Consider the following 17,734-nt stretch of genomic DNA (forward strand, 5'->3'; position numbering starts at 1 on the left):
GTCCTCTCTTTGCTCTTTAACTGTTGAAGTACCTTGGCATAGTCCTCCATCTGATGAACATCTATGGAATCCTATGCAGAGGTGTGGAAGAGGGCCATAAAGTGGTGTTATATATAAGACATAGGAGTGGTAGCTGCAGGACAGCCAAATGAGCACAGAGTCAGTCATATCGCTCTCTTTGGATATGCAGGAACAAACGCCAGTGATGAAGAGCCAAGACCAACCTTTGCCCACACCAAATAACTTGGTGACACCCACAGTTCTTTCAAAAAAGATGTCTGAGCTGAGCTCGTCTAACACAGAAGATAAATCGAACAGTGTCAGGACTAAAGCTCCTCCCATGTCCGTAAGTGAGAGCAGTGTGTCCATGAAGTGGTGAGTATGAGTCCCACTCGCGGCGAAGGGTAGACAGTAAGCACCAGAGGTCGCTTCTTTCTCTGTTGCATGTGTAGACCTTGTCTCCTTGTTCTCACCGTTGCATCATGAGATAGAGGCCCGACCCAAAGGATCATTAGTATTTTGTCTGTTGCATCATACCATGAGCACGGACTTAATGGACGAGTCCCTTCTGTCCCAGTTTCCCCTTCTATAAAGAGGGTTAGAATGGACCATGAACGCACCTTTCTATGCCACACCTTTCCCCTAGTCCTAGAAAGCATCATGGACCTGTCCCCCTGGTAGTGGCCCTGAATGGAATCCCCTGCTGAGGCGTAGAAGTGGATCATAAGAGTTTGATGTTTAGATTATATTATAGGACAAATAAGGCTGGCACCTACTGGACCCCCAGGTGAGCAGAGAGTCTAGTAATGAAGTTGTCTTTCGATACGCAGGAACAACAATCCATGTCGAAAGACCAAGCTTTGCCTGCGCAAAACAACTTGGTGACACCCACAGGTCTTTCAACAAAGATATCAAAGCCGAGGGCGTCTAACATAGAAGATGCATCAAGCAGTGTCGGGAGTAAAGCTCCTCCCATGTCAGTAAGTGAGAGCAGTGCATCCATGAAGTGGTGAGTATGAGTCCCCCTTGCAGTGAAGGGTAGTCACTAAGCACCAGAGGTCTCTCGTTTCTGTGTTAGCACGTGTAGACCATGTCTGCTTGTTCTCACTGTTGCATCATGAGATAGAGGTCCGACCCAAAGGATCATTAGTTTGTTGTCTCTGTCGCATTATACCATGAGCATGGACTCCTTTCCCCTAGTCCTAGAAAAGTATCGTGGCCCTGTCCTCCTGGTGGCGGCCCTGAATGGAACCCCTGCTGAGGCGTAGAAGTGGATCATAAAGGGGTTTGATGTCTAGATTAAATTACAGCACAAATAAGGCTGGCACCTACTGGACCCCCAGGTGAGCAGAGAGAGTCTAGTAATGAAGTTGTCTTTTGATACGCAGGAACAACAATCCATGTCGAAAGACAATGCTTTGCTTGCCAAAAACATCTTGGTGACACCGACAGGTCTTTCAACAACAATGTCGAAGCAGAGGGCGTCTAACACGGAAGATGCATCAAACAGCATCAGGAGTAAAGCTCCTCCCATGTCAGTAAGTGAGAGCAGTGTGTCCATATAGTCGAAATAAGGGTCTCCTTTTACTGGTTGAATACGAGTCCACCATGCAGTTGTGGCATTACCCTAGAAAAGTGTCATGTCCTAGACTCCCGTCTGATCTTGTATGGAATCCTTAACTGAGGTGCAGTGGGGTCATAAAGCTATTGCACATGCATAGCACAGGGGGTGAACGGAGGATAGCACAGGGGCAAAGCTCTAGTCTTGGAAGCAAGACCAATCAGAGTAACAGAGATTCGAATCCCGGATACGCACTTAGAAACCGAACTACAGTACAATATTAGGAGCATTATAAAACTAAAATATATATAAATATATATATATAACATTGTAGTAATATGGCTAGTAACAGTGAAGCCTAGGGTTGTCATAGAGAGCCTAGTAATGATGTTTCCTTTGGATATGCAGGAGCAACAGTCGGTGATGAAGAGCCTAGACCAAGCGTTGCCTGCCCAAAACATCTTGGTGACACCCACAGGTCTTTCAACAAAGATGTCGAAGCAGGGGGCGTCTAACACGGAAGATACATCAAACAGCATCAGGAGTAAAGCTCCTCCCATGTCAGTAAGTGAGAGCAGTGTGTCCATATAGTGAAAATAAGGGTCTACTTTTACTTGTTGAATACGAGGCCACCATGCAGTTGTGGCAATACCCTAGAAAAGTGTCATGTCCTAGACCCCGGTCTGACCTTGTATGGAATCCTTTGCTGAGGTGAAGTGGGTCATAAAGCTATTTGACATACATGTATATAACATTGTAGTAATATGGCTAGTAACAGTGAAGCCCAGGGTTGTCATAGAGAGCCTAGTAATGACGTTTCCTTTGGATATCCAGGAGCAACAGTCAGTGATGAAGAGCCTAGACCAAGCGTTGCCTGCCCAAAACCACTTGGTGACACCCACAGGTCTTTCAACAAAGATGTCGAAGAAGGGGGCGTCTAACACGGAAGATACATCAAACAGCATCAGGAGTAAAGCTCCTCCCATGTCAGTAAGTGAGAGCAGTGTGTCCATATAGTCGAAATAAGGATCTCCTTTTACTGGTTGAATACGAGTCCACCATGCAGTTGTGGCAATACCCTAGAAAAGTCATGTCCTAGACTCCCGTCTGATCGTTTATGGAATCCTTTGCTGAGGGGCAGTAGGTCATAAAGCTATTTCACATGCATAGCAGAGGGGGTGAACAGAGGATAGCACAGGGGCAGAGCTCTAGTCTTGGGAGCAAGACCAAGCAGAGCAACAGAGATTTGATTCCCGGATACGCGCTTAGAAACCGAACTAGAGTAGGATATTAGGCACATTATAAAACTAAAATATATATAAATATATTTAACATTGTAGTAAAATGGCTAGTAACAGTGAAGCCCAGGGTTGTCATAGAGAGCCTAGTAATGCCGTTTCCTTTGGATATGCAGGAGCAACAGTCAGTGATGAAGAGCCTAGACCAAGCGTTGCCTGCCCAAAACATCTTGGTGACACCCACAGGTCTTTCAGCAAAGATGTCGAAGAAGGGGGCGTCTAACACGGAAGATGCATCAAACAGCATCAGGAGTAAAGCTCCTCCCATGTCAGTAAGTGAGAGCAGTGTGTCCATATAGTGAAAATAAGGGTCTACTTTTACTTGTTGAATACGAGGCCACCATGCAGTTGTGGCATTACCCTAGAAAAGTGTCATGGTCTAGACCCCGGTCTGACCTTGTATGGAATCCTTTGCTGAGGGGCAGTGGGTCATAAAGGTATTTGACATACATGTATATAACATTGTAGTAATATGGCTAGTAACAGTGCAACCTAGGGTTAGCACAGAGAGCCTAGTAATGATGTTTCCTTTGGATATGCAGGATCAGCAGCCAGTGATCAAGAGCCAAGACCAAGCTTTGCCCACCCAAAACATCTTGGTGACACCCACAGGTCCTTCAAGAAAGACGTCTGGCCCAAGGTCGTCAAACACAAAAGATAGCTCAAACAGCGTCAGGAGTAAAGATTCTCCTGCGTCAGTAAGCGAGAGCAGGATTTATTTTGAAGTCCAGTAGGGACTTTTTGTTTCCCTTTTTCAGGATAAATCGACCATGCACTGGGGGCTGAAAGGGAAGGACCATTGACACAACTTCCTGTTACACCATGCTGTCAGTCCTCACTTAACTGTTTAACTTCTGGCAATACCCTGATGTAATGAAAAGTGTATTGGCCTCGTCCTCCTTCTGATGACCTTGGAGGGAGTCCTTTGCCGAGGGGTACAAGTGGGTCATTAATGGGTTTCACGCATACATCAAATTATAGCAAATATTAGGCCAGGATCTGCAGACTCTCTGATGAGCACAGTCTAGTAATGAAACTGTCTTTGGATATGCAGGAAGAACCATCAGTGATCAAGAGCCAAGACCAAACTTTGCCCACCCCAAACAGCTTGGTGACACCCCCAGGTCTTTCATCAAAGATGTCGAAGTCAAGGGCGTCTAAGACAGAAGATAGACCAAGCAATGTCAGGAGTGGAGATTCCCACCTGTCTGTAAGTGAGAGCCGTGTGTCCATGAAGTGTTGTTCATGTGAATCCACCATGCAGTGGGGGGTAGACATGGAGGACCAGGATTCTCATCACTGGTGCACCACGCGATGGAGGTCAGATCTGAAGGATTGTGCATGTGTTCTCCCTGCTGCACGATGCTGTGGGCATGTGGTAGATGGAGGAGTGCCGGCTGTCCCACTTTCCTTATGCTATGCGGATGGACAATGAAGATGCAACCCTTTTTTTTTTCCCTAGTCTCGCTTCCCTGCATGTCTGTGGTTCCCAAGTGCTGAGCGGGATATGCAAAGGGGCTGCACCTACACAGGAGAGGGACGTTATTACCAATTGCTCAAGTGTGAGATAGACGTTAACCTACTTAATGCTGGCTGCTTCTTGTTTCCATGTATTGACGTATGCAAATGGGTACTCCTGCAGAGTGTGCTATACAGTTAAAGACACTTTAACCCTGCGACTTGACACAATTGCTTTAAAGTACTCTACTGTCTGCACCCTCGCACTGGTGATTTTATGGGGAAATTCAGTATATTCTACAGGACTAAGATTCCAGAAAATGGTGTTACTATTTGTTCATTTTATTAACTTGATCGCAGTCAGAATTTATACTGTCCACATTTGAACTATATAATGGTTAGAAATTAATATGTTAAAATTAATATCTTGATCACTTCGTACCTACAGGTGTTTTGCTCACACAGGCTTTTTTTTGTAGGAAAAACAATACATAATATCAATTTGATTGATGAGCAAATGCATCAAACATTTAGAAAGTTCTTTGCTTAAAATTATGCAGTATATAGTCCATTCTAAACCTCCACTGATGTCTTCAAGATCAAGGAAAATGAAAAGCAAATGCCCATCAATTTGAATGTTAGAAATTAAATTTGCAAACCAAAGATCCAGTCAAAAACATAAAAGTAAAGTTATATGTCTGCACCTTCCATAACGGCACTGATGGGCTACGTGGCACTGTTGGAGATGGATGACGGGACCCCAACCAAGATGGCGGTCTCACATCCTGCTCCGGCCCACAGCAACATGGCGGGGATGCCATGTCGTAGCTCACCCACATGACTCCTCCAAGATGGCCGCCATGACGAACAACACCGCAAGGAGGATAAGCTGTGTTCACAGTAAGCACATGTGTTGCAACTATTTGCTTGTTGCATTGACGTTCCTCTTGTTTTCTTGCTTGCTTATCTTTTGAGAGTCTCGTTTTTCCCTAGTCCATATGTAGGTCTCCCTTAGCACCACACAGACTTTCTTCATCCTGCTGTCTACAATCCTCTCCTGGCTGGTTTGCCTTCTGCTGTCTGAGCATTCCTCTCCTTGTGAAGAGCCTTCTACGCCTTCTGTTGCTGAGCTTTCCTGGGATACTCTTCAGCCACGTTCCCAGAGGTTTTCCTCCCTTGGAGGGCAATATGTCCTTGGGTCAGGACTCTTAAAGAGCCCACTCTCTCTGTGTCCATTCAGGGTTAGTCGTGGCTGCTTGTAGCGTCCAACCCTATCCCAGTATTCACCTCTCCGTTAAGGCGAGTTGCTGATAGATTGTGATGCCACCTGTATAAAGAGAAGATGGATCAGTTACAGGAAGTGGTCAATGCCGTTCAGACCATGACAGCTGAAATTCAATCCCTGAAAACAGAAAACCCATTCTGAGACAGGCTGTGGCTACCTGTGATCCTGTTGTGGTCCCTGTGCGCAGTCTGGCCATTTAAAAGATTTAGGGAGACCCCAAAAGATTGAAGAAGTTTCTAGATGCCTGTACGGTGATGTTTTTTGTCAAGCCCCATTTCTGACTAATGGGTCCACGGTGGGGTACTTGGACACTTGCTTAGCAGGCAATGCCTTGACGTTGGTGACCAATTTAGTTGTTTCAAACAACCACTTGGTAAATGATTTCAACAGATTTTTGGCGGTGTTTAAAGAGGTATTCAACAGGCCAGAATTGGCCTCTACTACGTAGGATAATCCTCTGGATTTTCAACAAGGACACCAAGATGTATTCACTTAAACGGCAAGATTCAAGCAACTGGCTCAGGCAAACCTCTTGGCCAGAAAAGGCCTGTTTTACTTTGTATCGGGGGGCTGAATGAGAAGGATGGTTTGGTCGGGGTACCTAGGCCTGCAATCTTTGACCAACTGTTCAAAATCGCCCTCCAGTTATACATTCGGTTGCAAGAAAGAGAGGCCAAGAAATGGAAAAGCAGAACACCTCTGAATCATCCTTTGCTTAGTCCCGCACCTGAGAAACCAGTTACAACTGACACCAGTGAACCAATACAGATTAGAGCGCCCACGGGGACCTCTGTCCAAAGAAGAAGGGACTTGCTCGAAATCCAGAGGCCTTTGCAAGTACTGTGGATCGGCAACACACTTAGTACAGGCCTGTCCTTTGGTTCCCCCTAGGAAGGTGGAAAATGCTTGCACCTCGCCATAAATTGGGATACAGGCCTGAGAGAATGAACAGAGTCCCGCACAATGAGGCACTTGTATTCGATCCATTAACTCAGCAGCTTCTGATTTATTGGTGTTAAAAATGCACTTGTCTCTTGATGATCAAGGCGATTGAAAGATCGCCAACCTGGCGAATACAGTCGCTGGTGGTGTATTTATGGATCGGGAATGGGACACAAAGATGAACATCCCTCGTGAGACCCAAGGCCCCGGTGCAACCTAGTAGAAGTGGCCGATGGTAGACCCCCTCCACCCCCTGGCCAGTAGCCCCTTTGATCCTTTACATGCAGCTGATTTCCCAGTTATTTTGGGCATACTGTGGTTGAATAAATATAATCCCTATGTCAAATGGACCGGTCATACCATCTTTTTGTGGTTCTGAATATTGCGTATCGAACTGTCTCCACCACACCAAGTCTTCTGTAGGGGAGGATTGGTCCAAAAGACCCCCCTCCCCTGCATTCTCTCCCCCGGTGAGGGCCATGGCTTGTCAGGGGTCCCCTCCCTACCACCAGGGCCCAGGTGGTGGATGGGTCACCTGCCGAAGACATTGACCAAACTTGCCGAATTTAGCTAGGCCTCGTGAATCATTTTGTCGAATGAAGATGGTTTGAGCCCTGCGCACCGCAGCACGGCCCCCACCCTTGGAGAGTTTCAATTATCCCTGTGGCCACAGCTCTCTGGCAGATCCGCTGTGAGCCCGTTCCCACGATCAAGACGGACATGAGCTAGTGTAAGATACCAACACTGTAACATTTCACCTTCCGCAGTGTATCGCTGCTCCCAGCATGACCCGGCCAGCAGGGCCTGGGTGGAAAAAGAACTGTAAAATGGTCCTTTGACAAAAGCAAAGTTCCCAAATACTAATGAGAAAACTACCTGCGATGAAAGCGTTCTCTCCACAACCTCTCTGACTAAAATACCTGTAAAATGTATAAATATGGCAGAATGTGTGCTCATACGACATTGGGAATGAAGCACCCACATCCCTGCAGTTATGCCCAAATAGTAAAAGCGTCCCGGGGGTTTTCGTGTTGTGTGTCATTGAAAAGATTGCACCCCACGGTCCCGCGCCATAACCGAACTAATGCTGCTAGAGTGCAAAGAAAGACAAATGCAACCATATTGAGGGCTTGTGTAAAGGGTGCACGAAAATGCACCATATGTATGTGTCCAAGCCCACTATGTGCCACTGCCGTCAGTCTCAGTGGCGAGTTGTTTCTGTGTGCTCCGCCAACCTTACTACTACCTCACTTACCGCGAATGTATAAACATGTAACAAAATGTTGTAGTTGTCAAAAACATAGTGTAGAAGTAATGTGCTCGGATTGGCTATATGAAAGGCACTAGCAATGTTAAAACGTGAGCTTTGGAATGACTCAATTAGTATTGTATCTTATTTGAATGTTTATGCTTCCTCCACCTAAAATCGGCAACACACGAGGAAAATACCTTTGTGAGCACATGCAAGGCCCTTCCCCCTCCCTCTCAGTGAAGTCTGCCAGACGAAAAAGCAGAGGCCTGTGCCGCGCTGCTCCACCTCCCCCAACTCGGCTGGAGCCGCTTCAAAGATTTGTAGTTCCCCCTGCAGCACCCAAGGCCACGGCCTGCCACCTGTTATTTACAACCCAGCAGTAAACCCCAGCCTGAAAACACAGACCCAGAGGCGCCCTTTCTTAAGCTCCACGACCCACTGGCTCACCTTAGGTTAATGGCCCCTGTAAAATTAGGACATCCAATATTATGGCAACATTACAGCAACACATCCATAATGACTTCTAACAAGACATGATGACATGGATCGCCTGTCCCATGCTCCTACCCCACGACCTACGATACCCGGTCAACAGGACGCTGGTAACCATGTATTGATAAATCGCCAACAGACCCCACTCTAGGTGCATTCCTCCTGTGTTGCATTAACCTGTAGAATAACCTATTTGAAGATTTACTAAAGAAGATAATATTGCAAATGGTTGAATGACTGCAGTGTGCATGGCCTAGGGCAAATAAGTCAGGAAAAGACATTCATCTCTGACACTGACCACAGTGGCACAACAACACCGCCCGGATGAACCCAGCTGACCTGCCAGGCCCAGCCCAACCCACGAGGCTAACCAGTGACGTCCTCCAGCCGCGGCCAACCACATCGCAGCAGCACCTATAGCTAGTCATCGCCACCCAATCCCCACAAACTTGTGCCCCCTATAGTATGTAGGTTCTGATGACGTTCTTTGTAAATATATACGCCTGTCTTTGCTATTGTCAGACAGAGCGCTCTCGGAGTTTGCAGAGTTCTTTGCATGCCCTATTTTTGATTGATAAACTCCCATTTACGCTCACCCGCACTTTGTCTTGGCCTTATTCCCATCCTGGGAGAGTCCATTATTGTCTCTCATTGTGGGGAGGATCATGCTGGCTGGGGACGCTCGCCTTCACTGCTTTCATATCGGCCCAGGACATCCTGAAACCCCATCCAGACAGGGTTTCGCTTTCTAGCACAATACTTCAACAGTGTACACCATATTGAACTGAGTTTCAAAAGGAAGCAGTGAAAACGCTTCCTCCTTATTGACCAGATGACTGCACCATTGCCTTGTTACCCAAAACTACGGTACCTTCCAACCGGATGTTCATCCTCTTGAGAAACAGGCACTTAACTAATAACATGCATGAGAACCTGACAGATGGCCTAATAATAGAGTCCACATCTCCTGGGAGTGCTTCTGTTTTTTTATACCAAAAAAGGAGACTTCAGAGTTCAGGCCATGTATCTACTACCGTGGACTATACAAAATCATCCAGAAATACAAATATCTGTTGCCATTTATCCCTGACATCCTCGAGGCAGTAAAAAAATGCCTGCATGTTCTCAAAGTTGGATCTACAAGGAGCTTTACCACTATATCGGAGTGAAAAAAGGTGACAAATGGAAAACTGCCTTCCAGATGCCCATTGTGCACTTTGAATGTTGTATGGTGCTCTTTGGGCTGGCCAGCGCACCCTCCATTTTTTTCAGATCTGCTTTTACATTCTGTTGTGGTTTATCTGGACGATATCCTTGTGTACTTATGGTCTCCACAAGAACAACACAAACGTGTGTTGGAGGTTCATCGTCTACCTGAAAATCATCTCTGCACCAAACCTGAGAAATGCTTTTTCAATGACTCCTCTGTGCCTTATTTAGGATATAACCTGTCGGCTTAAGAGATTCCTGTGGATCCTCAAAAGTTCAAAGCCATCGTCCATTGTTCGGTCAAAGGAGTATGAATTCTCTTGTCTAGTGTATTTTTATCACAAATGTATACATTTATTGTGGAGTTTTTCTGAAAGGTATTACCATGAAGTCACCTACTCAAAAAGAAAACCAGGTTTGTGTGGACCTTAGGAGACAGGGCTTTCTAGTACCTCAAAGAAGCCTTCACTTCAGCCCTGATACTGGCACAACCTGATACCCAGGCAGCCTTTATCCTAGAATCGGATGCTTCTGACAGGGCAGTAGAAGCAGTCCTAAAGCAGTCATTACTTTATAACATATATATATATATATATAGCACAGCCATGGACCCAAGGGCTTGAGGGCGTTACAAGACAACAAAAACACATCACGAAAAAGCAGCTAAAAAGATATGGTCAGATAACCAGATAAAACGACAAAAAATATCAATAAAAGAATAAAATCAGATTAGTTAATCTCAAATGACTCAATACTTCTCATCTCCAGAGGAAGAGAATTCGAGACATTAGGCCCAATGGCTAAGAAAGCCGAGTTGGCCACCTTTACAGTTCGGCATTTCGGAACAGATAACGGATGTTGATTATTTGATCTTAGGGCTCTAACATTAGTTGTCATAGGGAGAAGCTGGTGTAAGTAGTTGGCCATATTGCCCTGTCTACATTTTTTAATTATGGTTGGAGTCCTAAACAGAATTCTAGACTCCATGGGGAGCCAATGGATGGCGCGTCTCACAGATGTAACATGATCTCTGCGTTTGAGTTTCATAACTCTGATCGCCCCATTTTGGCACACTTGCAGTTTATTACGATCAGTCTTGTCCAGGCCTATTAGAAGACTTGAGCAATAATCCATTTTGGACCCTGTTATCGCTCTTGCGATAGTCTCTGCATTTTCTTGTGATATGAGGAGTCTTGGGTGAGCTAGTTATTTTATATAGTAGGCACATGAAGAGACCAAGCTACTAACATGTTGCTTCATAGACAGTCGCTGGTCAAAAGTGACACCAAGTGTTTTCACTTTTCTTAGTGGGATCGTAGTTTATTCTCCCAGCTGAAAACTATCATAGTTGACGCAGATGGACAATGAGGAACATTGAGTCACATACTTTTCCAAAACCCTGCTCAACTTGAAGAGTAACTACTGCTGTCCTGGACAAGGAACTACTAGCAATAAAACTTGCCCGAATTAATGGAGACCTGCTCCTAGGTGCAGAATCAGCCACTGAAATCCACACTGATTACCCTAACCTAAAACGCCTGTCGTTGTTTGACTCTAGGAGTAGTCAACAAGCTAGCTGGGTTCATTTCTTCTCTCAATACAACTTCATGATTTGTATATTCCAGGGGCCAAGAATGTGACCGCCAACGTGCTCTTGTGAATTGACTGGAATTCTGTTGAGGACTATGAACTGGGAAGGATGTGTCATGGCATTTTGTTATGAACGTGGAGTTGTTTATCCATTGTATCCGCGTTGCTGCTGCACTAGATTCTACTGTACAGACTATTGCGGAAGCTTGAACAGAACGAAGGAGTCTTCCTTTTTGGTTCTGCATTAGACATTCCACCCACAGAATTGTGACAGGAGGTAATGTCGCGTTGCCATGATACTTGTACCGCAGGTCACAAAAACGCTGTCACTACCTGGTAACTCCTTTTACACCATTCCTGGTGGCCTTCACCACACTGAGACATGGAAGAATATCTGAAAATGTGTGAGATATGTGCACAAGCAAATAATCAACGACAAAGACCAGTGGGTAAATGTAGGCAACCTATTCTTCCTTACAGACCATGGCAAAAGATTTCCACTGACTTTATAGTGGACCTTCCTTGTTTCAAAGGATGTACCGTAATCATGGTAATGGTAGACTTGAACAGTAAGATGGCTAATTTTTCTCTGCTTCCTAAGATACGACTGCATCGGAGATGAACTTAGTTTTTCTGCGGGATGTGTTTAGACTACATGGACTCCCAGAAGTCATTCTCGCTGATCGTGGTTCACAGTATATCTCCCGGGTTTTGACCGGTCTGTGCACAGCCATGGGAATAAAAATAGCTATGTGCTCGGGGTACTGCCCCAAGACCAGTGGACATACAGAAATGGTTAATCAAACCCTAAGTCATTATCTAAGTGTTAGTTTCAGCAACCCAAGACAATTGGGTCTCACTCTTATCACCTGCTGAATTTTCTTATAATAATTCCTTGCATTCTTCAATGCTTTGACCCCTTTTTACTGTTCTTATGGACTTCATCCTAAATGGCGACAAGTTCCTTCTTAGTCGCCATCCTCTGTAGAAACCAAGCTACAACAACTGCACAAAAACAAGCTCTACAGATTGCCCAAGATGACACAAAAGAATATGTGGATAAGAAACATATATAAGGCCTCTGTATCAAACAGGGGATCAGGTTGGGCTAGCTTTCCGCTTCTTACCAAGACATCTTGTCCCAGGGAAATTTGATCCTCAATATTGCAGGCCCGCCAACATTGAAATGATTAATCGTGTTGATGCTAGATTAAATGTACTAGTTTTGTGGAAACAAATACATCCAGTAGGTCATGTGTCCTTATTCAAACTGTACCATACTAGGAATGGCAAACAAGGAGTATGAAAAAACACCACCACCCATACGAGGAAACCATTAATTGAAATATGAGGTTCAACAAATGTGATTCCCATTATCATAGAGGTCAGCTTCAATACCTCATAGATTGGAAAGGATACCCATCCAGTGAGAGAGCATGAGAACCAACAAGACACATCAAATCCCCCTGGTAGCGGGAAAACATTTGTGAGTTAATAGGTGACGGAAAAACTGCAGTCTGTCCAGAAATAAAGTAAGCTTGCAGCGTTTCCCTGCGTAGGGTACAATTGGCCTGAAAGAAAGGAAGGTGGTGTGCACTTAAAATTAATTCAGGCTATGTTTAGATAGAAGATTCACCTTACTTGACTTTGTAAAGATTGCTTTTTCATTCTGGCTTGCTGGCCTGCAGATCCTTTCAGCTCCTGGTGGTCCCAAGTGCCTGCACCTTCTTTCATCTTTGATGGGCACCAGGTCAGGTGGCTCTAGACTTCACACCGGATTGCAAGGCAGCGCAAGCCTGCCGCTCTTGTATCTTTTCAATGAGCTTCTCGTCAGTTGCTGTCTTCTCTTACCACACAGGTGCTTCAACGGTCAGGCCACAGAGTGAAGATTCTGGAGCCCCAGTGATGGCAGTGGGTAGGCAGCTGGAGAAACTACTTTAAGGCGGCTGCCTGGTGGATGGTGGAGACCCCGGGTGGAAGGTCAAGGAGGGAGATCCATGTCAAGAGGGTTTTCCACATTCACACACTCCCAATTAGTCATCTCTGCCTCAGCCCCGGTTTCTTTCCTCAGACACGCCCTTCCTGTCTGACTGCTTGGAGTGTTCCATTTATGATAATGTTGGAGGTGGGGATCCATTCTCATGCTGTGCAACCTTTTACCTTTTTAAGTACTTTTTTTTCCACATTTAAGTACAGTAATCTGCTATCTGTATAATTCTAGCAGGTTAATACATAGGTTTGGCTGTTCAGATTCCATTTTCCTACTTGTTATTACCCATTTTTAAAACATGGTACACAGTGCATTTAGCTGCGACAGCTCCTCAGAGGGACTTGTTGAGGGCAGTTACAGGGTGCCATTGTTTTTCTTTGCCCCATAGCTTTATCCTTAATCCTAACACATATTCGGAGGGCACATGCAGGCTCAGTAGAGATTTATGGTGACCACATGTGTACATGAAGGTTACAGACACTTCAGTCTGTCACCCTCTGCTCCTAGTCCTCAGTTCACGGTTTAACTTCTGTCCGTATCCTAGTCACTGTCATGGTGTAGTTCTGCTTCTAATGACTTTGCATGAAATCCTATGCCTAGGTTTAAAAGTGGGCTTGACCCAAATATTAAATTATGGTAACAGTTAGGCTAAAACCTGTGGGACCCTTGGTTTTGCCAGAGTGCGGCAAGTAATGCAGTTGTCTTTGGATATGTAGGAGCAACAATCAATGATGAAGAATCAAGATCAAGCGTTGCCTGGCCAAACGGCCGTGGTGACACCCACAGGCCTTTCAACAAAGATTTCGAAGCTGAGGGCGTCGAACAAGGAAGATAAATCAAACCTTGTTGGGAATAAAGCTTCCCCCCTGGCAGTAAGTGAGAGCAATGTGTCCAAGAAGTGTTGAGTATGAATCCACCATACAGTCGGGCGGTGGGGGGGCAGGGTTTAAAGGGGATGGTAGATACAAGCCTCTTCAAATGGATTGTCTCCTCCACCTATTCCTCATATTTTGATATTTCATTTCCAGCTTCATCTGCTTTGTAATTTCTTTTCCTCGACAGAGGGCTCGGTGCTCTGGTCCTGTCGACTCCATCTCTCGGGGGGCCTCCGTCCCATGTCATCACCAGTATATGTAGCATGTGCAGTGCCTGTCTGGCTTCAGTTTCATTTTTCTGACACAGCTTTTCGCTTCGATAGAATTAGTTCCTTTGAATTTAAATCCAAATGTCTTCATGGTCTGCTTTTTTGATGCCTAAGACTGGTTTAAAAAATGTCAAGACAGTGGGGCAAAAATGGCGATTAGCGATCCCCACCATGTATGCCTATGGTGCCTGGGCACAGAACACTGCAACACAGACTGTTTCCTGTTAGGCAATGACCGATGAGGCTCTAAGGGAGCATTAAGGATAAATTAGCACTGGGTATGACCACTTCAAACTCTTCAAGTCTTTCACAAAAATGGTCATCCGCCAAGTCGAGAGATTCTCCTAAACACAAGAGATCCAAAAAAGATCTTGATCCAGGAGTTGATCACTTCATTCTTAGTGTTCATCAAAGAAGGCAAAGAGGCGTTATAGATCTCATTCCACCTCGAGTGATTCCTCTCCTGAGAGGATCACATGCCCGACCAAATCCTCCACTCCGGCTCAGTGGGAAGGGTTTCAGAAAGATGCTAAAAATGTTCTACAGGGAGGCCCTGAACCCCTCAAAGAAAGAGGAGAGAAGCCATGCCCCCGTCGCTCTGCATGCAGACGACAAAGGGAAGTTGAAGGCTAAATCCAATGCGCCCTCGAGTCAGGGACACAGGCCGGAATCTCATTGGGAGCTATCAAGGCCTCGAACCAACGAGAAATCGTCGAGGGCTTCAACAAATTGAGAATCCAGCCTTTTGAGAGCATTATCGACGAAAAAGATGTCAACAACTTCAATACTAAAATAGCTTACGGCATCTGAGTCATCGACGCCAGGGTCGAAAACGTTGGAGTCATTGTCCTCAAAGCCGTCGTCGATGGCAGGTTCGAAGCCATCAAAGCTGCCAGTGGCACAAGAGAAGGCTTATAAACCTTTGCCAAAGAAGGATTTCTTTAAGGCATGATCCTCAATTTATGAGGAACTTGAGTCTTCTGATGACGGTACTCCTTCTTTTGGGCCTACACTATGGTACTCCAAATGTTCCAGAAGCCTTAATATCTGAGGAGTCAGGAATTAAAGACCTTTCGGATCATGCTGATGCCTCATATAGGCAATCATTGAGCAAGATAATTGAACAGACATCCTTGACCAAAGTCCACAGAAAGATCCTATCTTGCCCTTTCATATTCCTCTGCAAATCTTTTTTAAATCAAATTGGGACCCTCCTTATACTATTGCTGCAGTTAACTAGAACTTTGCCAAGAAGTATAGGCCACCCAGCAGTGACCCTGAATATTTGACCAGGTATCCTACACCAGAAAATCTGGTAGTGCAGGCGGCAATGTGCACTAAATAGTCTGCATGCACCACTATTCTGCCGGACAGGAACCACAAGCATGTGGATGCTTGTGCATGGAAAATCTTCACAGCAGGGATCATGGCCTTGAAATGTGCCAATGTCTCTTGTGCCTTGTCAAAATTCACCTTCACCCTGTGGGACTGTGTAGCAATGGTGGCTGAAAGAGATGGCTTACTGGCTATCGTTAAAGATGGAAAAGAGGCAATGTGTGAGTGCTGCGAGAAACCTGAAGGTGTCTCCCTGACTAGTCGGCAGGGATCTGTCATCCAGGTGGCCAGGACACGGCCATCGCTATTGGATCCAGTTCGTAAGCGGGGATCTGTCATCCAGGTGGCCAGGACACGGCCATCGCTATTGGATCCAGTTCCTGGGGGTGGACTCTTGAGGGAGGATCACCTGGATGGGGGGAGGATAGGGGGGTTCTCTGGGAGTGAAAGTGGGACACTGATGGGTGAGATGCGGTATCCCCCTTTTTCGAACCCCTTTTTACCATCCTACCATAGGATACTCAGAAACTCTAAACCCCCTTACCGAAACAGGGGCGAAGCTGATGCCTCAACGAACATTGTGTTTACAAGAGTGAACCCGACAGAGGGATGTCCACAGTGGACTGTTTAAAAAGACGACAAAACTTGTCAATGCGAAAGGTGAAAATACCTTTGTATAGAAGCCATAGTGAACCTGACAGAGGGAGGCTGACATTCAAGAAGGGTCTGAGCCTGGAGGAGGGGGAACCAGTGGTGAAGCATCACCCAAAGGGAAGCAAACAGTCGAAAAGCATCTGTGCCAGGAAGAGGGGGATCTAAGGGTGAAAAGCCATCACCCGACGTACATAAAAAATTATTTTAAAAAATTCCTTTTTCATAACACATCAGGTGCTCGGAGGTAAGAGACTTTTTGTATAAAAGAGACTTAACCACCGAAGATCCCGATACCTGAGAACTGAACTGTAGTCTTGTGCTGGGAAAGCTCGAACGTGTGCTGTGCTCCGGAGACCCGCCTTGTCCCGTGCTTAAAACGTGGGGAAGGGAGACCACCGGCTACTACATCCTGACTTATCATTTTGTGAACACTTCTTTCTTTCTTGTGAACCCTGTCCCACACTATTTTTGTATGTAGTTGTAAGGATTGGCAATAGGTTTTTTTTCTATAGGCCCTTTTATTTGACAAGACGCCACTAGGACTGCCTTATTATTATCTGTTGGTCGTACCTTGCTCCCATCTTAGATTTAGGTTTGGATTAGGCGTTTTGCAACCTACCTATAAGGTTTACTAAACACCCTTGAACTGTGATCACTTGTTGGTCTATTCTTGATACCATGCCTTCCTTACAGTGCCCACAGTCAGGCCTGGATACTGTAGACAGCATGAGCATATCAATGTCGACAAGTACTGTACTACAAAGATTTGCATGGTTGAGAACATCACGGTTTGCACCGGACTTGCTATCAGGCTCCTCAATATGCCTTTTGACGTCTCTCAGCTGTTTGGCAGCAAGGCTGACGAAAGCCTGGAGAAGCTGCAGACCTCTAAAGCAGCAGCAAAGTCTCTCGGCACTGCAATCAGACAGCCTCAACATTCTTACCCCAGTACATCATCTTGGAGAGATAGGTACTTTTGCTTTTACTCCTAAATTGGAAGAGCGAGAAGACAGGCTAGTCGTAGAGGGCAGAACATATTCCCTCAGCGTGGACGAGGGAGAGGTACCAAGCCTGCCCAAACAGCAGCTGCTTTACCTTCATCCACTGTTCCAGCCACCTCTTAACCACTCTGAGGCCTTAGCACACAAGACTCCTGCAGACGGCATACTCTCACTGTATCTGATAGAATGGCGGGGCATTGCTTCAGATGCATGGGCATTGGAAACTGTAGCCTAAGGTTATTGTCTTTCCTTTCTAAAAAAGACCTCCGGATCATCCACCAGGGAACAACTCATTCAAAATTCTAGATCCGCTCCTTGTGCAGGAAATGTTGACCCTGCTAAAGAAAGGTGCTATGGAACCGGTATCTATAGCGGAAAGGAACAAGGGTTGGTACTCCCCTTATTTCCTAATCCCCCCAAGAAGGATTGAGACCCATCTTGGACTTAAGAGACTTTAACACGTTCCTCAGGAAGGACAAGTTCAAGATGGTTATTCTTTCTCAGATCCTTCAGGCTCTCCAAC

The 17,734-nt window shown here is 45.6% G+C and overlaps 1 protein-coding gene across 2 annotated transcripts in view; it reads left to right on the forward strand.

The window, feature by feature from the left end:
• The window catches only part of ODF2 (outer dense fiber of sperm tails 2), a 1,029,707-nt gene that overhangs the window by 194,820 nt on the left and 817,153 nt on the right, over positions 1-17,734 (forward strand). The window contains exons 10-18 of one of the 2 annotated variants that reach the window (XM_069609164.1): positions 191-346; positions 831-980; positions 1,389-1,538; positions 1,970-2,125; positions 2,396-2,551; positions 2,976-3,131; positions 3,402-3,557; positions 3,914-4,069; positions 13,794-13,949. The exons of the other annotated variant lie outside the window; for it this stretch is intronic. Of the exons in view, the coding sequence (XP_069465265.1) occupies positions 191-346; positions 831-980; positions 1,389-1,538; positions 1,970-2,125; positions 2,396-2,551; positions 2,976-3,131; positions 3,402-3,557; positions 3,914-4,069; positions 13,794-13,949 (1,392 nt within the window). The remainder of the gene's footprint in view (positions 1-190; positions 347-830; positions 981-1,388; positions 1,539-1,969; positions 2,126-2,395; positions 2,552-2,975; positions 3,132-3,401; positions 3,558-3,913; positions 4,070-13,793; positions 13,950-17,734) is intronic. 2 annotated transcript variants of the gene reach the window in all.

This window comes from Ambystoma mexicanum, chromosome 8 (genome assembly GCF_040938575.1).
Source record: "Ambystoma mexicanum isolate Mex_15411 chromosome 8, UKY_AmexF1_1, whole genome shotgun sequence".
NCBI lineage: Eukaryota > Metazoa > Chordata > Amphibia > Caudata > Ambystomatidae > Ambystoma > Ambystoma mexicanum.